Source organism: Antechinus flavipes, chromosome 4 (assembly GCF_016432865.1).
Source record: "Antechinus flavipes isolate AdamAnt ecotype Samford, QLD, Australia chromosome 4, AdamAnt_v2, whole genome shotgun sequence".
NCBI lineage: Eukaryota > Metazoa > Chordata > Mammalia > Dasyuromorphia > Dasyuridae > Antechinus > Antechinus flavipes.
In genome coordinates, this window is record NC_067401.1 from 24,447,737 (window position 1) to 24,471,657 (window position 23,921).

Consider the following 23,921-nt stretch of genomic DNA (forward strand, 5'->3'; position numbering starts at 1 on the left):
GGGCTTGGGCCGAGCTCAGCCAGTCCCCTGGCTCCATTTCCTATAGCAGGTAAAGGTAGGAGGGGGAGCCAGAGTTTGGTGTCCATGGTCTCTACGGCTGTGTCTGTGGACGCGTGAAAAGCAAGCTCCCCTTTCGGGGGGTGACGCGGCCTCTCGGGGACAAGTCCCGGGTTTCAGGTGCCTCCTCTCTTCCACAGGCTTGGTGGAACACGGTCGGAACTGGGCAGCCATTGCCAAAATGGTGGGGACTAAAAGTGAAGCCCAGTGTAAAAACTTTTACTTCAATTACAAAAGGCGCCACAATCTGGACAACCTGCTGCAGCAGCACAAGCAGAAGGTAGGGGCGGCCTCTGGAGGCCGGGGGTTTTTTGGGGGAAAGAACCCCGCAGAAAGGGTCTGCTCGAGAGCAAGGGATGCATGGCAGCTCGGATTCTGGGCCGCCTGAGCTCCTTCCTTCCCCAGCCTCCACCGCCGCAGCTCTTGGACCAGAACGGGGACATTAGGGCAGAGGGCTGGATGCACTTTGTGTGTGTGTGTGTGTGTGTGTGTGTGTGTGTGTGTGTGTGTGTGTGACACCTCTCTGGTAATGGGAGTAGGACATATATTAGGGATTAGAGAACACCACCAGTGGATAAATGCATCAATCAAGAAACAAGCATTTATTCAACACCTACTATGTGCTGTTCCTATACATGCATACATATACATACATCTACATTATATCTGGGTGCTGAGGATACATTTATATAGGGTGAGCCCCTCAGTGTTTGGGGGTGGGCCCTGCCCCATGCTTCTATTACCCAATGTACTTGTATCTGTGTGTAAGCACTTGGATCCATGTGAAAGAACCATAATCCTAGAGCCCCACAGGTCCAGCTTTGCCTTAACAAAAATGAGAATTGCTTTCTGCTCTAGCATTTTTCTTCTCATTTGTTGAGGCTGAAGAAATCCTCATTAACATAGGGCTGCCAGCGCCCCTGGAAGCTGGGGGCCTTCCTGGCAACTTGTGTGGGTCATCTTAGTGGAGAAATGCCCTTGGGTCGTGCCAAGAGGGAATCTGAGGCAGTAGGTAAAGAAGGAGGTTAAGGGTCAGCAGCAGAAAATGTTTCATCACTGGATATTGCCTCCTCCTTGGGCAGCAGGCACAGCCCTTGTCCCATTTAAAAAAAAATTATTATAGATTTTTATTTATAAGTTATATGCATGGGTAATTTTACAGCATTGACAATTGCCAAACCTTTTGTTCCAATTTTTCCCCTCCTTCTCCCCCCCCCCCCCCATCTCTTCCCCCCAGATGGCAGGTTGGCCAATACATGTTAAATATGTTAAAGTATAAATTAAATACAATATAAGTATACATGTCCTAACAGTTATTTTGCTGTACAAAAAGAACGGCCTTGTCCCATTTTTTAAAGCTTTTCCAGCTTGGGTAACATCTGGACAATCTTGTATCCTTGTGGCGTTGCACAGTGCACTGGAGTAGGAGGAATTTTGGGAAAGCCACGCATGAGATGTTGAAAATAAAAAGCATCATGCTATGTTAGGAAAGAACAGTTTATCTTTTTTTTTTTTGGTCTCAGACAAGAAAAGAGGAAGGATGTTGTCCTGCCCATAGGAAAGCTTTAGATGGCGTTTTCATTTGGGCAGAATGCTGACATACCCAAAAAGAGAGAGCCAGGACTTTGGGCTGGATTTTTGGATCTGCTTTGGGTTTTCATTCTATTATTTAGCTAGCCCTTTAAGGTTGCAAATGCTTTATGCTCATTAACTCATCTGATCTTCACAAATAATCCTGAGAAGTAGGTGCTGATACAAACAGGGAAACTGAGGCAAGAAGAAGTAACCTAGAAGTGGCTGAGGCTAGGTTTGATTAAAGTCAGGGTTTCCTGACTCTTGTGCTTAATTGTAGCTTTAATTTTTACAAAGTGCTTTCGTTGCATCCTTACCACTTCATGAGGTATTAAGTGGTAAAAGCATTCTTTATCCTGAAAGTCAAGCTCAGATTGGAGTTCAGGGCTCCTTCCAGTACACCAGAGACCTGCCACCGTCATTTTGACTATGCGGCCTCGGCTGGTGGCTTTTAGTGGTCTGCCTGAAAATTCTGTCTTGTGTGTGTCTGCTGCCTGTTCGTGTTGGTTCGGATGCGCAGCTCTGTTTCCTGCTTTTGTTTGTCCTTAACTCATTCTCTCTTGATTCAGTCTTCACGAAGGCCCCGGGAGGAGAGAGACGTGTCCCAGTGTGAAAGCATTGCTTCTACTGTTTCTGCCCAGGAGGATGAAGACATCGAAGCTTCCAATGAAGAAGAAAATCCAGAAGACAGCGAAGGTAGATTTCGGAAAGGATCCCAGGGCGCCTTGGCTCCCAGACCTGCAGGCTTTCCCAATGGGCTAAGTCATGGGGAGCAGCTTGGTAAAGGACACATCTGTGATTGCATTTCCCCAGCCTTTCATCTCTCCCATTGTGAACACTGGGTGATGAATAAGGTTCTGAAAAGCGCGCAGGGACAGTGTAGGGATGGTTCCCTTTGTCACGTCATTGGTAAGAGAATGAAAAGATGGTGTTTGTAATAATGTTGAGCTTTCCTTTTGCTAGATGATTTTCATCCCTCATCAACATCCTTTAGCAAGTATTGCTGCAGCATCCAGCTTCTTCTAGGCCTCCCTCAGACCCTGTGGACCAGCCACTGCCAACTGGTTCATTCTGGTGCTCTGGAGGCACCACCTTGTAGTGCTAACATTTCCTAGAGGGTCTCCCCTCTCCTCAGCCTGGGACCCCCAGCTTCAATCTCTCTTTCTTTTCCCTAAGCACTTAGCACAGTGCCTTGAGTTTTAGTGATTGTTCAATAGATTTTTGATGACAGGTTGAGTTGGAGGCAACATTCAACAAGAGGCATTGTACAGGCAGTTCAAAATAGGAAGCGAAAAGTGGAGGTTGGATGATTACTGGGCCCTAGGATGTATATTGGAGAAGCATATTGGGATAGGTGCAGGATTATGGCGTCTCTGAAGAGTGCCTTTGGGGAAAGATGAGTGGGCAGTGAAAGACCCAGCATTGCCTCTCCATTGGCTTCAGTCTGATTACAGTCTCCTTTGCCAGCAACAATCTTTGTAAAAGAGGCCATTTTTTGTCTCATTTCTTACCTAGCCTTACTCATTGAATGGCTGCTGTCTCAGTCAGACTGAGACCTCTTGACGACCTCAGCTTTGAAAGGCCAGAGTCTCCCACTGCATCCAGGGTCATCTCTTGTCATCCTGATCTCTAGTGGGCCACTAGACCCAGATGACTCCAGAGGAGACAGTGAAGCCGGGGGACCTTGCCCAGCCCTCCCTCATTTCAGTTCAGTTCACTTGCATGGCATGTGAATGCCCAATGTCATGGTCCTCTTTGAGAACAAAGGACTAACAACAGCTCTTGTGGTCTCTCCCCCAGTCCTCTCTGTCTAGCAGCCTTCTTTTCTTTCTAACATTCTACTTTAATTAATTCTCTACTGTGTGTGAAGTAGTGTTAGAAACTGGCAGGGATACAAAGATCATTACCTTTATGGAATTTTTGTTCTAGCTAGTACTATACAATAAGTCACAATAATATAACAAATTGCAAATAAGTAGAGTGTGAAATAGATTGTGATGTGATACAAAAAGATGGTATTTTTTCATAACTAGAGTATAGTTAGCTAGCTCATGAGACATACAAAATTCTGTGCAAGTTCCGAGAGAGAGCGCCTTTCAACCTCAGGGGAAGAAGTGTATGAACAGGTGTTTATTATATCTCTTTTCTTTCTCTGCTCAGATTGTAATCCTTCCGATAGGCTTATTATACTATCAAAATAGCATTTCCCTGCTCAGAAATCATCGGTGGTACCCCAACCCTACAGAATCAAAGCCAATTTGTCACCAACTATAATTGTTTTCTTGCATCCCAAACTATCCCAGTTCCATACCTTTCTTCACATGTATCTTCCTAGAATCTTTCTTTTGTAGAAATGCTGTCTAGAAAACTTTCTCACACTTTCAATAACAACAAAAAATTTCTCTTTTCATTTTTTCTGTTCCAATAATACTTAATACTTTTCCTATAACAGTTGCCAAGTTTTAACACAACACAGTGTTGGCACATGGTAGGTATTTAATAAATGTTTATAGAATAAATGAATTCTTTCTATTGAATTAGAGTTATTTCTCCATGAATCTTTTCTCCTGTAATAGCCTGTCTTGTTCCCCTTTGTAGATTTACCATTACCTGGCGCAGACCTTTTATACATAGCTCCTTTTAAGCTTTTCTGTCCACTAGCAAAGTATCATGAGACTTGACTGTTAAATCAGGCCCTGTCCTTTTCATCATGGTATAAGGTGGCTTCTTTGGAACAAGAGATTTTCCTTGTTTGGTTGTTGTAATTGTCTCTTAGACTAATGCTCAGTGATGTAGAAAAATGTCATTTAATTTGATTTCAGTAGTGGGGGATGGTCAGCATGGAGCCCAAAGAAATGCAGTAGCATTGGTCCCTTCCTGCCTTCATGTTCCTTGACACTTTTCAAAAGCTGAATATCTGAGGAGGAAATTTCTACCTTGTGGAATTCCCCACATTAGTGAAATCACAAATTCTCAGTTTAAAAAAAAAAAACTGAAATTACTATAGTAAATAAAAGATGAGAACTCATTCCTTGAAATTTAGGTTAATACTTTTTACTTTATGGAATTTCATTTTCATATATATAATTTTCAGATACATCAATATTTAGAAAAGAGATCTTAGTTTGAGATAGATTAAAACCTATGGAACTCTCTTAAATTTTCAAGCAGAGATTTTTTTAAATTAATTAATTAATTAATTTTTAAAAATAACTTTTTATTGACAGAACCCACACCAGGGTAATTTTTTACAGCATTCTCCCTTGCACTCTCTTCTGTTCCGATTTTTCCCCTCCTTCCCTCCAGATGGCAAGCAGTTCTTTACATGTTAAATAGGTTACAGTATATCCTAGATACAATATATGTGTGCGGAACCGAACAGTTCTCTTGTTGCACAGGGAGAATTGAATTCAGAAAGTATAAATAACCCGGGAAGAAAAACAAAAATGCAAACGGTTTGTATTCATTTCCCAGTGTTCTTTCTTTGGGTGTAGCTGCTTCTGTCCATCCTTGATCAATTGAAACTGAATTAGCTCTCTTTATTGAAGAGATCCATCAAGTAGAGATTTTCAAAAAATTTTCAAAAGGATTTTTTTGGTGGAAAATTTCTGTGGGGCAAAAGCATTGTTTATTATGAAATGTAAATTGCTAATATCACTCATCCCTTCCGAGTTGGTAACACAGCTCCCTTTTCCAAGTCCCTATTAGTTAGACTGGGGACCCTTGCTGATTCCTGAATGTGCTCCTGAGGAGTGTACTCTGCCTTATCTTCCAGGTGCTGAAAATAGCTCTGACACAGAGAGTGCACCTTCTCCCTCCCCAGATGAGGGTGCCAAACCAGGCGAAGACCCAACGGAAAATGCCTCTTCTGGGCTAGCCAGCGAGGCCCCGGGAGAACTGGAATCCAGTACAAGCGGCCCCGGCGCTTCTCCCGCTTCTGTCGTCTCGAGTGCAAAGCCAGGAGCTGGACAAGAAGCCATGGAAACTCAGGTTAAGGAGGAAGTCACTGAAGACCCCGAGGAGCCCATGGAAATTGATGGTGAAAGCCCCTCTGCTGACACTCAGCCACTTGGTGGTCTCTGTCGGGCAAACCAAAGCAGAACCTGGTGACACAGAGGTGAGGGTGCCCGAAAATGTCCAGGTGAAAACAGAAAGAGACGCCAAAGAGGGAGACTCCACAAGGCCCAAGGAGAGGCCTGAGTCAGAGGACACAAGCTTCGCCGTAGCCCAGACTTCCAGTGCTCTGAGGCCCGAGTCTCGTTCTGACAACGATTCCAGCGCGACCTGTAGCGCCGATGAAGATGTGGATGGAGAACCCCCTGAGAGGCAGAGGTGAGCGAGGGCGGGGCCAGATGGGGCTGGGTGGCTGGTCATAGGGAGACGGCCCAGTACGTGGGGGTCTACAGGGCCCCCCATCTTAGTTCTATGCAGCAAGCAGATGTTATCTTATACGTGCATAATTCTCTGCATGTTCTCTCTCCTAGGGTGAGCTCCTTAAAGGGAGGACCCCTGCTTCTGCCCTTGTACTGCAACAGTTAGTGTTGTGTGTGGCACAAAGAAGGTGCTTAATACAGAAGTGCTGGCTTACTGACCAGGAGAATCAGGGGAGAATAGTCTCAGAAAGCTCAAGGAAGGAGAAGGTCTGATCACATGTTTCAGGGGAATTAAGAAGGGTTAGGGACTCAGAAAAGTCCTTCAGATTTTACAGTTAAGAGACTGTTGTTTAGCTAAGGGATTGGATCAGAAGCTAAGCTGAAAAAGATTAAGAAGGCAACAGGGTAAGAAATGTGGAAGTAGCAGATTTTCTCTCTCTCTCTCTCTCTCTCTCTCTCTCTCGATAATGGAAATTAAAGAGAGATCTAGGATAATAGGTTAAGGGAACTGTAGGGTCAGCTGAAGGTCTTTTTAGGCTGGTAAACCAGAAATGTAAGCTTCAGGGGAAAGCTAGGGACTGTGGAGATATTACATTTGGAGAAAAATGGAGAGTGAATGAGTGAGGTCTCGGGAGAGTTAGGGGATACCCAAAGGCTGAGGGAGAGGCATTATACAAGTTCTTTTTTAGAGGGTGGTAATACAGCCCAAGGAGAGGGATGTCCCTGATGAGCTGTGGAGTGGAGTGATAGAAGCAGCTTGGGAAGAGAAGGGCTGGGCAGCTAAACAGAGAAGCGGAGCCACTTCCAGCAGGGCTCTTCAGCAACAAAAAAGCAAGATGATGGCATCTTGAGAGCTGAGATTTGTTAAGGCACAAGTGGTAATGGGGCTACACAAAAGAAAACAATTGACGTGGTTAGCAGTAGGGCCAGAATGAGCAGGGGAGGAAATGGCTCTATTGGGAGAACAGGGAGGTTATAACCAAAGGCTGGAGCCTAGATAAATAGATTTAGGAGCAAGTAGACAAAGGCAGAATTGCAAAAAGAGTCAATTAAACTTTAAAATATGCCATTTTATATTTAAAATGGTGGTTATAGATTGAAATTAATTTAGCATGGAAGTACTCTTTAGGCATCCTAGAATTCCTTTTAACAGTTTGACGATTTTTAATTTTAACTTTAAACATTATTTAGTTATTTTGTTTTTCTAGCTTTTTCAAGATAGCAGGAGAGAATAGGAGATGGAAGGGACAGAAGAGAAATCTTCATTTCAAAATAAAACTTGATTTAAAAAGTTCCTTATATGTTCCTTGAAAATAGCTATATTTAATTGTCCTTTAATGACATGAAGTGATCCTCTAAATATATTTTTAAGAACCTAAATCACCCTTGAGTTAATACATATTTGTATAATGTTGACTGAAAATGTAGCTTTTACAGTTTAAAAACTGTAAAAAATCTTTGTGTTTATATACTGTTTTGCATAATTGCCACTTTTTTTTTAATCATTCCTAATGATTTCTCTAATATTCTATAAAATGATAATTGCTTATTTTCTAAAATCCACAATAACTATTACCCATTAAAGGTAAGTCCTTTGGTCTGATCACAATCCTGGTCCAAGTCATCAGTGTTGCCAGGCTCACCCGTTAGTGACAGAGCTGGCTGCAGACCCCAGGCCCAGATTTTCAGTCTGTCTCTTCGGGACACCAGATAGTGAGGTCACCTTTTCAACCCCTTTTATGTAAATTCAGGATAAGGCCAAATAACTTTGTTTATGAGTTAGTAGTGACATGCTTTCATCTTTGTTTCCTCAGTACTGTTGTAAGAATCATATTTTAATTAACATAAGTAAATTGTACAGATTAATATAAGGGAAATAAATAGCTGTAAACTTTTTTTAAATGAATTTTTTTTCTCTTTTTTCCTGACTCCAGAATGTTTCCTATGGATTCAAAACCTTCACTGTTAAATCCTACTGGATCTGTATTAGTCTCTTCTCCCATCAAACCAGCTACAATGGACCTACAACAGCTTCATCATCGAGCTGCTGTCATCCCACCAATGGTAAGTCCTTAGCGCCATCTAACCTGGGTTTGAGGTTAGGTTATCTTAATTTTTCATTTCTTATTTGAAGGATTTTCATTCTAGTACCTGTGAGAAAGGAAAATTTGTTCCAGAAAATCCTCTTCTTTCATTGCCATAGATTTTGTGTTTTCTCATTGTGTATGGATGGGTCAAGTGGTGGTAGTGGAGGTAGATAGAAACTCGAGGGAGAGAAGAAGAATTAATGGAATTTGATCCTCATAGTAATGAACTAGAGAAAATCTCTATGAAATCAGAAGAGCCTCTACTCAAAGACATCCATTGAAGAGAAGCCTGTCCTCTCCCAAGGTATCCCCTTTTACTTTGGGACAGTTATAATTGTTAACAAGTTTTTCCTGATATCAAGCATAAATTTATCTCTTTTTTTTTTAAATAACTTTTTCTTGACAGAACCCACGCCAGGGTAATTTTTCACAACATTGTCCCTTGCACTCACTTCTGTTCTGATTTTTCCCCTCCCTCCCTCCACCCCATCCCCCAGATGGCAAGCAGTCCTTTACATGTTAAATAGGTTACAGTATATCCTAGATATAATATATGTGTGCAGAACCAAACAATTCTTTTGTTGCACAGGGAGAATTGGATTCAGAAGGTAGAAATAACCCGGGAAAAAAAACAAAAATGCAAGCAGTTTATATTCATTTCCCAGTGTCCTTTCTTTGGGTTTGGCTGCTTCTGTCCATCCTTGATCAATTGGAACTGAATTAGCTCTCTTTATTGAAGAGATCCACTTCCCTCAGAATACATCCTCATACAGTATCGTTGTTGAGGTATATAACGATCTCCTGGTTCTGCTCATTTCACTTAGCATCAGTTCATATAAGTCTCACCAGTCCTCTCTGTATTCATTCTGCTTGTCACATAAATTTATCTTTTTACAACTTTAAACTGATCCAGATTTTTCCCTCTTGGGCCATACAGAACAGATATAATGACTTTTCTTACATGATAGTGTTTCAGATATCTGAAAATAGCTTCTTATAACCCTCAGTGAAACCTGTTTACATCCCCAGCCTTCCTCCCCCACCCCAGGGACCATCAGAGGAAAAGAATCCTGTGTTTCATGTGTTGAACTTTGAATTTAACTTTGTGAGCAGTTCTTGATATGATCGCTTTACAGTATATTGCTTCTTCATGGGAGTGGACTTTGATATCTGTTATGTCATCTTTTTCAGGGTCAGCCTTTATCCAAATGTCAGATATCAAAAGGAATAGACTTATTAGAGCAAACGTTTTAGTAATTCTGTGTTCATGTACATGGTAGACAGTATTTCCCAATCTTTAGTGTTTACTTTTGAAGGTAGTATTTAGTATTAAATTTGTTTATCCTTGCCAAAATTCAAGTTTTGTTTAAGAGAAAGAAAAACAATGATTAACTGGACGTTGCTGTAAGTAGTGATTCACAAAATTCTGCCACAGTGGACTCCTTGGCACATTTTCCCTGTTCTCCTTGCAGGTCTCCTGCACCCCCTGTAGCGTGCCAGTTGGTGCCCCTGTGAGTGGCTATGCTCTTTATCAGAGGCACATTAAAGCCATGCATGAGTCAGCCCTCCTGGAGGACGACAGAGGCAAGAGCAACTTGATCCAGAGTGTCGACGTTCTGCAAGTCCCAGTGTCGAATGGGAAGGTAGGTTTCATGACCAGGAACATGGCACATTCATACCACCCTATCTTTCCTCCCGCCTTTAAGTGAAGCCACTGAAGGAGTCTAGAATGGGCTTTGTGGATGGCTAGTCCCATCATTACATTCTAGGTATTTTGTTAAACCATCATTAAAAACCAGTGGGTTATTACTCCCATTTTGATGGACAAATTAATTCCTAGAATTGAACCTAAAAATTTGTACCTAGGAAAAATGATCAGTATTTTCTATTCATTAACTTGAAATTTAAAAGTTCTATTAAGGAATACTTATAGCTACTAAAAAAAAATGAAGCAATATTTTCAGTATTACATGGCTAATTCTTAATTTGTATCTTTTGAGTGTTTTGCCAAAGCTATGGTTAGAGCCTCTAATTCTTTTAAATTATAAGAGCACATAAGGATTCAACATCTAACACCCAAAATAAAAATGGTTTGCAGTCTAAAATGTTTACAGCTGATCTAAGTGATTTGAGTTTGTACAAAACCCCAGAGTCAGGTTTCCTTTCATGTTTTTGAAAGAAACCCTAATTTCCACATTTATGCTTCAAGACAAAACAATTCTGCATTTAGTCTGGAATGAAGTCTTAGCTCTGTTGATGAGACCTGGTTCTTGGTCATATACCTTCTGACATCATGTAGTTTGGTAAAACAGGATTTTAGAAAATTCTATTGAACAGTTTCCTCTTTATCAAGATGATTCACAAGGCTCTTGAGAAGAATTTATGGATGTAAATAAGAGTTGTCAGCTTTGCAATGACAAACTTGTGAAAAGCTTTGTAATGCAAAACAGCATTTTCAGGACTCAGCCATCCTGCTTGTTCCTTCTTTTAAATAATAAAAATGGATGTCTTGCCAGAATTTGTTATAGTAAAGTGCCAAAAAGCAATTATATTTTGAATTGTATGCATAGGCCTTCTCAAGCCTATCTCTTTATCATTTTAAAATGAGGGAGAAACAAGCCAAGAGGAATGGAGCAATGGCATCTTTTGAATTCAAGATCTACTTTCTAAATAAAAATGTCCCCATCTTGTGGGATTTGAGGATATTGCTATCTGAGATTATTTCAACCATGTAGTTTCCCCTACTACAGACACATAGATTATTCTTATTAATAGAATCTCTAGGGATAAAGATTTTCTTGAACTAGAATCTGTGATTTGATGGTCATTGTTTCCTGCATGGTAGACATGATGAAGGCGTGTGCAGAGAATTGAGTTTGTAAACTTATTACTTTGAAGTGGTATAGGATAAGTTGTAGAAACCTTGGTAACTTCATCATCCAAAATGGTTACATACATTGAACTCATAACATTCTACTTTAAAGTGAACAAGTTTAAAAAATTTTGGGTGTGACTAAAATTTACTACTAATAAAAGAGGATTTCAATCTCTTCCGCATAAGGGAAAAGATCTGAGACACCCAAGAGAAACTTAGGCCCCCACCTTTTTCTTGTGTTTTGTTGTATTTTTCCCCCCAAATAAACATATTTAAGAATTTTGAGGCTGGATCTGAATGGTATGACTAAGCCAGATAGAAACCAAAAGTTATGAATTTAAGAAATGTAAATTCTAGTTAAACTGCTCAGTAACCCCTATGCATGTGGGGTTGCTTTGCCTCATACTGGAATTTTCAAGATTCTACCCTTTATATTAGCTCCTTGAACAGTAATTAATCAGTGTGGATTGGGCTTTCTGTGGGCTTGAGTCACAGTTCAGTTCCTTAATCCACTATAACTTTCCTTCCCCCAGTCTTTTGATTCAAATTTCTTTGCATTGTAGTCAATTTATCAAAGGCAGTCTTAAAATTCATTTTTAAAATTACAGCAGAAACAGATCATTTACACGGACTATTAAGGTAAATGACTAGTAATGATGTAACTTTATATTTAGGTATTCCAGGAAAATGTTGGTAAAATAACCCATGGTAGAAACAATATCAGATAGCATTTTTCTCTTCCTGTAAAGTTGGCAAAGCATTTCATACAGGTTCTCATTTGATACTTTCACCTGCCCTTGTGAGGAAAAACTGTGCAAATATTATGACCCTCTTTTACAAATGGAGAAGCTTATCTGTCAATGAGCATTGTCTGCCATAGGCTTCCTGGCTGGAAATGACCAGGCCACAAGTAGAGGAAGGCCATTGAGACCCTCAGGTTAGCCACTTTCTACTCCAACTTGATGTTTCTTGTGCAATTAATTTTTATTTATTTTAAAAGTTCTTTAGTTTGGGGGGAAATTGTTTTTCCTTTTTCTTCCCCAAGTTGCATGTGTACACACACACACATACACAAATGCACACACGCATGCATATATACACACAAGTAATAGGAAATATCAGGTTGTCAAGACTAATCTAAAGTACAATCAAAAAAATTTAAGTGTCTGATCTATGTATTTTATGTATGGTTTTCTCTCCAATTACCACTTAAGATTTTTCCATATATGTGAGGTTGTTCAACCCAGTAGTCTAGAAATGCAGCTTCACTTAAGAGGTCCCTTAAAAGCAGCTTTCTTCCTGTAAAACTTCCACTAATCCAGCTATGGGTGGATACTTCGGACCCAAGCTCTTTCTTGCCCTTTCTTTTCTGTTGTAATTAAATTCAAACATCTGAAGGATCTTCCTGAAGCTAAGCACAATTCTGTTCAGTTCCTCACTCACTTGTGTCTTAAGACTGGGATTTGTTAGGAGTAAAAGGAGTGACATATTCTTATTTTTTTAAGCACTGGACACATAATAAAAATAACTAAAGTAACTATTTTAAACTCATTTGATCCCATCCTGAAGTTGGAGAGGATGAAATGGTAAAGAAGTAAATTATAGGAAAAATTCTCTGTAGTTGAGATGCAGATTTCCATTACAGTCTGTTTTTGTTAGAAAAAAAATCATAAGTCATAAAAATAAACAGCAAATTCTATGAAAGGTGTAAGTGATGATAGGTGCTTGTGTAGGCTGATTGATTCTAAAATTGCTATAGCTGAATTTTGCATTTAAACTGAATGAATATGTAAGCACTGGAAGGAAATCTTAGTTGGCACAAAATCTTTGCCAGCTTTCTGAACTTGAATTTGTAGCCTGTTCTACCCTTTAAAACTTTTATATTTGGTTACATTTAAATATTCTGGTTTTAATTAGTTTCAGCTTCAATTTTTTTTTCTAAAGCCAGATGTTGATTTTGTTGGTTTAGCTCAGCTCAGTTTTATCTCTTTCTAAAATTATCTAAAGATACTTAAAAAGACCTGAGGACACATGTTGCCTTTGAGACAATTGATGCCTCCTGAGCCCTACATACCCCACCTGAGGCACGTGGTTGCCTGGTGGTGTGCCATTGGTCCCTGGTCTTGAGTTCCCAAGATAATTGCTGCATTTGCCTTTTTTGTTAGTGTGCTGATGTTTCCTTTGCTTTTTAGATAATGTGAAGAGTTTTCGTTTGGCTTTCCTTTTCCTGGTTTCCATCTTAGTGTGGATTTTTGATGGGGGCGGGGTGTTTGGAGGCTTTTGGTTCATTCACTTGTTGTTAGACTGCCCTGACCTTGGATGATGTGGGCTAGGTCCTTAATGTTTTAATTTAAGGTCCTTCCCTCATTTGGTAACCTTAACTTTCTTAGGAAAATCAGTGGCCCTTCCGGCTCATGCTGAGGTCAGACCTGCAGTAGAACAGGCAGCGCAGATGCAGAGCCCCGCAGCGGGGTCCCGGCCGAGGCCCTCTCCAAGAGGAGTCAGTAGGGCATCTCCACAGCCTGGTCGGAGTGACGCCCGCTGTAGTGCCCCGCCAGGTAACTGTGGCTCCTGGGCTTAGTGGTGGCCAGTGTCTGCCTTTAGCTGTGCAGTAATGCACCTTTCCTTATTCCTTCTGCACTTCCAAGATGACATCTTCCCCATTTCCATGTCTTGCTGTGAGCAGACATACCTGCTTTCCCTGACTGTCTTCATGACGGCCACACGGCTTTTCCTTGAAGCATTTGTGTATGAAATCCTGAGTTATTTCAATAGATTTTCCAGCATCTTACTGGGAGCTAAAGTCATTGCCTATTCTTCATATCAAGTAGGACATAAAAAGGAAATGGAAATCAGGCCAAAGAGTAATTAAGACTATTCCCAGGAAATTTTCTATGAGTTTCTATGAGTTGTGAAGTCCAGAGCAGTGATGAAGGCCTTTTGGAGAAAAACTAAACATAGTTTGCTTCTGCTGCTCAGGGTCTGGTAAGAATATGAGATGTTTAAGCAACCAAAACAAGCTAGATTGTGTGTTTGCTTTGTGTGGGTAAAAGTTGTCGTTGGAGACAAGGTACTTGTGTTTTACACACAAGAGCCACCAGTAACCTAAATTCTGAAGGGAAAACAAGAACTCATCAGAAATAGATGCATTTAGGAATGAGGGAGCACCATTCTGTACTTCAGCCATTAATCATGTTTCACTTTGGGACCTAGTCTTGTGTTGGTTAATACGTATTAGCAGACTAAGAAATTGATGTGGTTTTCAAGCTTTTCTTTTTCTTTAAAAGTCCTCCAGCCTGCTCCACATCAAGTGATAACAAGTCTCCCCGATGCAGCACGGCTTCCTACAACACGACCCACCAGGCCGCCGCCTCCACTCATTCCTTCTTCTAAAAGCACCGTGGCCACTGAAAAGCCATCCTTTATTATGGGAGGATCAATCTCACAGGTATAACTCTTTCTGAATGCTGCTTTTTTTTTTTTTCCTTAAAGGTTTTTCTGTCTTTATTGTACTAGTTAATTATACCTAGTTAGTAGTAATTTCCCCAAGGACCCTTCAGAAACGCTGTCTAGAAAGTGGTATCTATTGCATGCCCCAGGGAGAACTAGAGTATCAACAGTGTCTAGACTAGGACTTACCATTTATTCCTTTAATTATTTGCTTCCTTGTTTTCATAGCACACAGCCAAAGGAAGGAGAAATGCAAATTTTAAACATAACATGGTCCCCTCTCTTAAAGTGGAGGATTAAGATAGAAATGCAAATAAGTGTCATACACAGTATTATCTAGGAGAATTATGTGTGAGTTAGAGTATGTGTAAAGTGAGGTCTGCAGGGGGAGGCTATAAATCACAGGCATCAGGAGAAAGGCATTGTGGAACAGCTCAGAAGTGTCTGAAGAGGGATTCAAACAAGATCTTTCTGAGTCCCAGTCCTTTCTATTATCTAATGCACCATGAATGCCCAGCATAGAAATTATTAGCAGCCAACGATGATATTTGAGAATAGCAGTGACACAACCAGATCTGTGTACTTCCAGTACATGAAAGTTGTTATCCGTGGGAGAGCATAAATGTGATAAAAATCTATTAGCTAATTATCATAAAAACTGATAATTCTGTAGCACTTAACTCTATACCAGGCTCAGGGCTAAGCACTTTACCATGATTTTCTTGGATCCTTACAACAACTCTAGGAGGTCAGTGCTATCTGTAGCCACATTTTACACATGAGGAAACTGAGCAAATGTGTTACTTGACTTGTCCCAGGGTCACACAGCTAGTGAGTGTCTGGCTGCATCAGGTTCCGCACTCTATCCACTGCCACACTGTGGCTGTCCCCAGTAGGACCCTAGCGTAGTAAAGGAAGCTGCGGGCGTCAGAAGGGACAGTGTTGGAGGGAGAAACATTGCAGAGACAGAATCCTAGGGCTCATTTAACAGATGAGATACGAGGGCTGAGGAGGAGGAGGACACGATACAAGTTAGAGTAAACGTGGTGCCCCTGGCCAGAGAGGGCCAGCGGCAGAGGGACCTTTAGAGAAAGGCTCAGGTTTGGGGTGCTGACATTGCGGTGCCAGGGACAGAACCATCTGAGGATGTCCTGTTTCGGCCTCCTCAAGGAGAGCAATTTACATAACCGAGTACACGACTGTTCTTGCCGGTACAGACGGTTTAAAATGTTTTTAGTGTTGGGAATGGACATCACCATCTGCTGACTGAATACTGCGAGTGAAGTGTAGGGAATGGCTGCTTTGGACTGAATGTCCTCCACGGGCCCTTCCCGCTCTGTGGCTTTGCAGTGATGTATTGTTTATGGAATTAGAAAACGAGTTATTTTATAGCATGGCTACCAAGTGCGGGTAATTACACTCATTTCAAAGGAGAGTTGTCACTTCATTTGGTCCCAGAGAGGGCAGTAATGGCAGCTTCTTCTTCACAGATATTCAGAATTGGGGGGAAACACAGCATCAAGAACTCCCTTGAAAGAAATCTGCCCTTTAACTAACAGCCTGCACAGCAGCACAAACCATCCTAGGTGCCTTGGGCAGCCAGCCTGCTCATTCGGTCTTTATCCTTTCAGGGAACCCCTGGTACCTATTTGACCTCTCATTGCCAAGCTTCCTACACATCAGAGCCAGCAAAGCCTTCAGTTGGGTCTATCTCTCTTGGATTACCACGGCAGCAGGAACCTACAAAGCCTGGTAAGGAACTGAGGGCAGTGGCTTTGGGGCACTGGAAAGAAGATTCCTTCCCTATCACTGGAATCATGACTTCCTTGTTTTCTTGGTTTGACAGCTGCCTCCATCCCCTACATCAAACAGGAGGAATTCTCTCCCCGTGGTCAAACCTCCCAGCCCGAAGGCTTATTGGTCAGGGCCCAGCATGAAGGTGTTGTCAGAGGTAACAAATACTGGAACAAAATGGGTGGAGAAAAGTTATTTTTTTCAGGAAGAAAAGAGAGATGGTCCAATGGAAGTCAGTCGGTGGTAGTTCATAAACAGTAGCTTTTGCTTCTCTAATTCTGTTTTTGTTTTAAATGTGGTTATTTGGTAAGACTATATGTCCCTTTGTTATAAATATATATTGAATAATACTTTTAAAATAATTTTTAAAAATCCATCATGTCATGTCCCTATTTCCCCATGATTCTGGTAGTTTAAGGTTACAAGTTGAATGATTTCCCTGAAAGGCTATAATTTTGCCATTAATTTCATTTTGATCCAGGTACTACAACAGCAATCCAAGAAGGAAGTATCACTCGAGGAACCCCAGCTAGTAAAGTTCCTGTTGAAAATATCCCTTCCCTTCGAGGCTCTATTACTCAGGTAATTTAGTGTGAAAGCTCTAGATTGTTGGGGATTGCAAAGCAAATTTTGTTTCATACAATTAATGGAGCCAATTCTCCATTCATTTATCTTTATGAGAGAGATGAACACAAAATGTCATCGGTTATGATGGTAGTCATCGCACTTGGGAACGTTTTCATTGTATCCCATTGTCAGGTAAAGGGAGGAGGCTTGTGGCTAATTTCTCCAGATGGACAATAAAGCCAAATTCAGTCCACTCCCACCCACTTTGTGAAATGCACTGTGCTAGGCATTAGGGGATCCCATACATGTAAAAAATTAGCAAATAGAAAAGGATGTTCATAGAGTGAGGGTGCAAGTACCCAAGACAACTGGGAAAGGTCTCAGGGAGCAGTTAACAACTTGAATCATATTTGGAAGGAAGCTTGGGATTCTGGGAGGTGATGCCAAGGATATATTGGTTTATTGCCACCATGAGGGGTTCCTTGGGACATCTTTATAACAGACTATTTGGACAGAACAGAATGAACATAAAGGGGATAAAGGGGAAATAAGAATGAAAATATGGATAGAAACTTGATTGGGGAGCAATAAATAAGTCACTGAAAATGTTTGTGTATGAGAGGAGTGTGGTTTGAGGTAAGAGTTTGAAGGTGCCACAGTTGGGTCTGTGTTTTATCAATTTCTGTTTGGCATCTTTGAAAAGGGTGGATGGGTGAGGGGAGAAGCTGGAGGTTGAGGTCAGTTAGTAGCCTTGTCCAGTATCCAGGTGAGATGGGATAAGGGCTGGGATCAGAGAGCTGAAGTTGTGATAGGACAGAAAGGGAGCAGTCGATGTGAGCACTATTATGCATGCCGGGAGTAGGGGTGAATCCTACAAGATTGGCCCCTGATTCAAAATTAGGAAGAGGGAAGAAGCAGTTATGTCCCTCAGAGAAACTGTGAGGGCAAGCAGGGCCGGAGGTCTTGTCAGCCATGGAAGTTTGTTTTCTACATAGTCTCCCTTTCAGGACTTGGCTTTAGGCATTTTTATGGGTACACACAAAGAGGTAGAATTGAGAAGGGAGTAGGGAGAGGAAAATGTGATTTTTTTTTTAAATCTTTTTGGTGAAGGATTATGGGCTTGAAGCTTTTCTGTAAATTTTTTTTGAGGAGCAGGGACTTTGATCAGAAAGAGAAGTCTATAAATTATTTTGTGAATGATCATATAGGAATTGATTTATTTTTAAAAATTCTACAATTGAATCCTAAGCGCAGTATTCAGGTCTTCTTTATGTCTTAGTGGTCATTCTAAAAGACCTTTCTATCCCCCTTTTACAGTAACAGTGCATACAGCCTAACTTGGAGGACTTTTAATTTGTCTGTGGTGGTTGAACTGCCAAACACCTCTATGTTTTTGGTTATTCTTAACTAAGGAGTGGGTTTTTACATAATCTTCATTGTTAGGATTGAGAAAAAAAAATGAACAAATTCCAAGCTTTCTATCATCCCCACCCACCCTCTAAATCCAGTTTGTCTCCCCCAAAAAATAAATAAATAAATTTTCGGACATGCTTTGTTCCCCTAAGATAAGCAACAGCCAAGAAAGAGAAAATGCCCACTTTATCCTTTTAACTTAGCATTGACAAGCACTGATTAAAGACATTGTTAAGTAGTAGCAGGTGGACTCATGCTCATTTCCCAGTGGCATCCTGAACTCAGCCAAGTGGATGGAGAGTATCTCTCACTAGGAGGCAGGAAGACTTTGATTCAAGCTTATGTAACTGAGTGTGCCACTCCCACTCTCAGTAGTACCTTGGTCAATTCTCCAAAAGTGAGTTACAGAAGAATATCTGATATTTATTGGTATGGAAAATTTCTACAGTGGGCTAAAAATCAAAGGACTAACCCCAAACACAAACACTTATCATTGTCACATGATTTGAAACACCTTTTAGAATTCATGCATGTTTGCAATAGTGTACATATTATTCAAAGATTAAAAGGCATTTTTCTTGTTGGTTTAAGTAATTATGTTAATTCATTGCATGAACACTCCTTGAACTCTTACCATGTCTAAGGCATGGTGGGAAACAGTGAAGAAGATTGCACTCATTTCCTTTAACAAAGTTACAAGGTAATAGTATGATAGTGGAATTGAGGATTTTTAATTTCGTTAGAAATTTGCTCACAGGTTTACCAGCCTGAACAAAGATGATCACTCTGAGGGCCAGAGGACATAATTACTGACTTGAATATAACACAGATATGGCATCTCACTTTTTATACGCGTATCCTTTCCCAGCTCTATTCAGTTCTACCCCTTTTGAAAACAGGGTTCAGTATCACCATTCCTGTTATCTAAAAGGATCACCATTCCTATTATCTAAAAGAATCGGGGGCTGGCCTGCTGTAGCCATTGGCTTAGGGACTCCTGGGGGAGGAAGTTCTTCACCAGTGAGTGTAGCACCTCTGCAGCTTATGAGCAAAAGCTACCCGGAGCTCTGGAGACAAGAATGATTTGCTTGGCTCATTCAGACCCAGGACTCGAACCTAGGTCTTTCTGTCTCCAGCACCAGTTCTCCACTTACCACCCCATGCTGCTTCTCATTGTTATCTATAAAATATTTAATTGAAATATATTTCCAAGGCAATCCCAACAAATTTGGGAAAGAAAATACCATCTGTATTCAGAAAAAGAACTATAGAGATTGAATGTAAATCAGCAAATGTTATGTTTACTTTTTTTTCCTGTTGTTTTTTTTTTTTTTTCTTTCTCCCGTGGTTTTTCCCTTTTGTTCTGATTTTTCTCTCCCAATATGATTCATAAAGGAATGTGCTTTTAAAAAATAACAAATAAATTTTTAAAAAATGAAATGCATTAAAGTTTGTTTTGTCATATGTAGAATTAAAATCAAATTGTCCATTCAGAAGATAATCAGTTTTCTTCTCTTTTTGTCAGGGTACTCCAGCTCTGTCCCAGCCTGGTATACAAACAGACACAGTGGTGAAGGGAGCGATTGCCAGGCTTTCCATGGAAGAAGGTAGCCCAGAGAAGAGTCGAGAGGAAGCTGTAGCCAAAGGCCATGTGATTTATGAAGGAAAGAGTGGACACATATTGTCATATGACAGTAAGTTTGGAAAGTGAACTGTGTAGAATGACAGTCATGTCACGACATCTCAGTGGGCAGAGATCATGGAGACCCCCTGGAAAGATCTTTTTCTGAAGAAGAATCGCTTGTCCAAGCTTCCCTGAGAAGCACTCTTCCAGCCTGATTGGGAAGGTTTCTGGGGAGCTGGCACCCATGGCCTCCGGCCCCTCCACTTGCCGTTAGCACGTACTTAGTGCCAACCTGGAAGCTTCAAGGTGCATCTTTGCACTCTGCATATGGGGGTCCTGATTGCACCTCCCCAGCCAAGCAGAACAAATGTTTTCTGTGCTTAAAAACAGCTTTCCTGTACCCTCTCAAGTGTTCTCCTTAACCCTTTTTCTTTTCGTGGATGCTCTTATGGAATGATTTGCAGACCTTTCTGTGAGTTCCTTCCTTCCATTTCTCTAAATTCTTCACTTTTTTGTGACCTTGTTAAAGCAGAGTAGTAACAACAGTAATACTAGCTAACATTCATATAGTGCTTAAAGTTTCCAAAGTGCTCGATGTATCTTATCTCATTGGATTTTGTTCACACGCCAACCCTGTGTGAGAGATGCTGTATTCTGCAGATGAGGAAACAGGCTGAAAAGTTAAATGACTTAAACCCATAATCTCATACCTAGTAAGTGTCTTAAGGCAAGATTTGCACTCAGGTCATGCTACGTTGCCTCCATCTTGACTTATGAAGCTGATTTTTTTTTTTCGTAAGCTTAAGACATGACTTTTATTCCTATTAAATTTCAAACTGTTAGATTCAGCTCTAGCTTGTCAGGGCATTTTTGCTTCTTTATACCATTGTGCAGCATGTTGGCTCACCCTCTCAACATTGTCATTTACAGATTCAGCTGCTTTACTATGTGTGCAAATAAGTAAATTTAACTAGATTTAACTAAATTTTAATTTAATGGTATTGGCTTCATAAAAAGGGGTGTGTGTGTGTACACGTAAATGAAATTTCACCTATTCATCAATTTCAAACAATAAGAAGTATTTTTCAGGTTTAAAATTATAACTTTTTATTGACAGAACCCATGCCAGGGTAATTTTTTATAGCATTATCCCTTGCACTCACTTCTGTTCCGATTTTTCCCCTCCCTCCTTTCTCCCTCTCCCCCAGATGGCAAGCAGTCTTATACATGTTGAATATGTCACCATATATTCTAGATACAATATATGTGTGCAGAACCGAACAGTTCTTTTGTGAGCAAGTGTTTTCTTACAATTATCTATAAACATTCATTTACCATAGAAGGCCAGTTAGAGGACAGTAAAATGGGAATTAGGATCCTTCTCTTCATAACCCTTAGTAAAAATTCAATTCTGATCATTTTCCTGGAATGTAAAGTTGAGAATCTTGCTATAAGTAGCTCCAGTAAAGTTCCTGTATAGACTTGTACTTTTTTTTTGGTTTGTTTATATTTGGAGAAAAGTTAGGGACAGTTCGGAGCAGGAATGTTTTGTGACCAGCCGTGTTCTTTTTATTCGGGATGTTCTGCAAGTGTGGCCTGTTGTGTGCCATTCACAGTGGGTTTGGAGGCTCTTGTGTTCTGACTGCCCCTTTGTCTCATGGGCTAATTTGTTTTTGCACCTTTCAGATATTAAGAATGCCCGGGAAGGAACCAGGAGCCCAAGGGCTGCTCATGAAATCAGCTTAAAGAGAAGCTATGATTCCATGGAAGGAACCATCAAACAAGGGATGTCGCTGAGAGAGTCTCCTGTGTCGGCCCCACTGGAGGGTAAGGTACCTTTCACTACTGATAGTGTCTGTGCCAGGCAACAATAGAGCACAAGTAAAAAATGCCGGCGGTTATAAGGAAATCTTGGTCGACAACGCTAGGGGAAAGTCACTATTCAAAACTAGTTTGTAAGGCTTTGCTATTAAGTCCATTTGAGGTGCTGCTTTGTATAGAATTTCAGTTTCAGAAAGCTTGCAGAACCGATGAGGTGGATGAGGCTCTATGCAAAGTGCCGAGAGAAGAACCAAGTTGAAGAGAAGGCCTGGGCCGGGACAGAGTCAGCATAGCAGAGAAATGAGCACAAGCATCGCCCCACGAGAGCAGCCCGTGGGGAATTCTGACAGAGGGAAGCTCCTGGAGTCCCCCTGCAAGGGGAGCAGGGCAGGAGAGGGCTCAGGAGACTGCAGGGAGACAATGAAGGCTTTTAGCAGGGCTGTCCGCCTCACCAGGAGAAAGCCTCCAGAGAGGGTCCTTCCAGGGGGCGGGCTCAGGCCTCCTCAGTCTGGGCCCCGGGGCAGCTAGTGTGGGAGAGTCACACAGAGAAAACCCCCAAGGAATGTCAGAGATAGGAAGGACTGGGACATGATTGCCTTCAGAGCTCACACTATGCCCTTTGGGAAACAGATCTCAGGAAGCAAAGCCGCTTTCCATGAATCTCACCCAAAATGGTGGAGCCAGGACTTGAACCCTGCCCCACTGACGCCATCTTTTCTTTGCACACAATGAGCCTGATTTCCTTTTAATACATACATAGTGCTGGAGTTGAACTCTCTTAAGAATTATTTTGTTGGGCAGCTATTGGATGTTGGTGCAGTGGATAGAGCACCAGCCCTTAAGTCAGGAGGACTTGAGTTCAGATCTGGCCTCAGACACTTAACATGTCCTGGCTGTGTGACCCTGGGCAGGTAACTTAACCCCAATTGCCTCAGTGGGGGGAAAAAAGAATTATTTTGTGGTTGAGAGTTTCCTCAAGATTGTAGTGAGGCAACAAGCGTTTATTAAGTGCTCACAATGCGCGACATGTGCTAGAAACAAGAAACTTATATTCCATTGGGAAAGACAGCAAATACTCAAAGAATTAATGTGGTGTGACAGATACAAAGTAGCCAAGCACTCAGCAGTTTGGGAGGGAAAGTGGGAAGCTTGAAGGTAGAAAGAGGGAAGCATCATGTTCTTGGTGTAAGGAATAGCCTCGATTCAGTCACTTATTATTGCCCATCCTTGGTAATCCTTTTCAGTGTCTTTTTCTACTTGTTTTTTCCTCCACTTTCATTAAATTTGTTAAGTCTATTGTTGTATCCCTCATTCTCTTATTTATCTTTCCCTAGGGACATTGAGATTGTGTCTTGTCTTTGTAGCTTTATATTTTGCTGTTGGTCTAATGTAGTTTTTAGCCTCGGCCATTTTATACTTACGAGTGTATTTAAAATTGACCTATAATGTTTCTGTGTTACTGTTCTTTATTAAGTGTTCATGGTACGTTATCTTCAAAAAAGCAACATTCTTCCATGGAAGCCACATTTAAGAATGGTCGTTGTGATATACTAAATGTTTGTGAGATCTCAGAATTGTACATTGTGTTCGATCATGGTCTTTGCTTTTTGTTTTTTGTTTTTTTTTAAAGGGTTGATATGCCGTGCACTGCCCCGGGGGAGCCCTCATTCTGATCTTAAAGAGAGAGCAGCGCTGTCTGGCTCCATAATGCAAGGTAAATCAGACATTTTCTTGATGATAGATTCATTTTCCTTTTGCTGATAAAACTGGTTTAGGTTATATGTTGTATCTGATGCTTATTCTCTGGAGCTAATTGCTAGTTTGCTGTTTATATTCTTCCTGATTTTGGGGGGGAGGAGGGAGGGACAAAGTTTTCTGACTTGGGAAAATTTATAGGTGCCCATTCTTTTACATATATGAACATTTTATTTTAATTAACCACATTTTGGTAATCATTATACATGTAAAATGCCTTAAAATGCTGATTGCAAAAACTTTAGATCTGGAAAAGTGCCTCAGCTACAAGCCAATCCATCTTTTCTCATTTTACAAGTGAGAAAAGGGAGACTTGGAGAGTTTGTGACTTTCTCCTGCCAACCTAGCTCATTAATGAAGGAGCTGGGACTAGAACTCAGATCTCTTGACTACCAGTCAAAATACTATTTTCAGTCTTATTCTTTTTCTTTCTCATTCATAATTTTAAGGAATTGAGTGCCCAACGTGGGCAGGAACATTAATTTTTTAAGTATTGTTCAAATGGCATGGAGTAAATAGTCATTTACTTTTTT

At 40.9% G+C, this 23,921-nt stretch overlaps 1 protein-coding gene across 1 annotated transcript in view; it reads left to right on the plus strand.

Annotated features, from left to right (window-relative positions):
- Positions 1-23,921, plus strand: part of NCOR1 (nuclear receptor corepressor 1) — a 174,184-nt gene that overhangs the window by 120,331 nt on the left and 29,932 nt on the right. Inside the window, 14 exon segments of the mRNA XM_051992080.1 lie at positions 198-337; positions 2,199-2,325; positions 5,405-5,711; positions 5,713-5,961; positions 7,937-8,066; positions 9,562-9,661; positions 9,664-9,732; positions 14,252-14,412; positions 16,046-16,166; positions 16,261-16,365; positions 16,690-16,790; positions 19,714-19,882; positions 21,499-21,639; positions 23,264-23,347. Coding sequence (XP_051848040.1) covers positions 198-337; positions 2,199-2,325; positions 5,405-5,711; positions 5,713-5,961; positions 7,937-8,066; positions 9,562-9,661; positions 9,664-9,732; positions 14,252-14,412; positions 16,046-16,166; positions 16,261-16,365; positions 16,690-16,790; positions 19,714-19,882; positions 21,499-21,639; positions 23,264-23,347 — 2,004 coding nt within the window.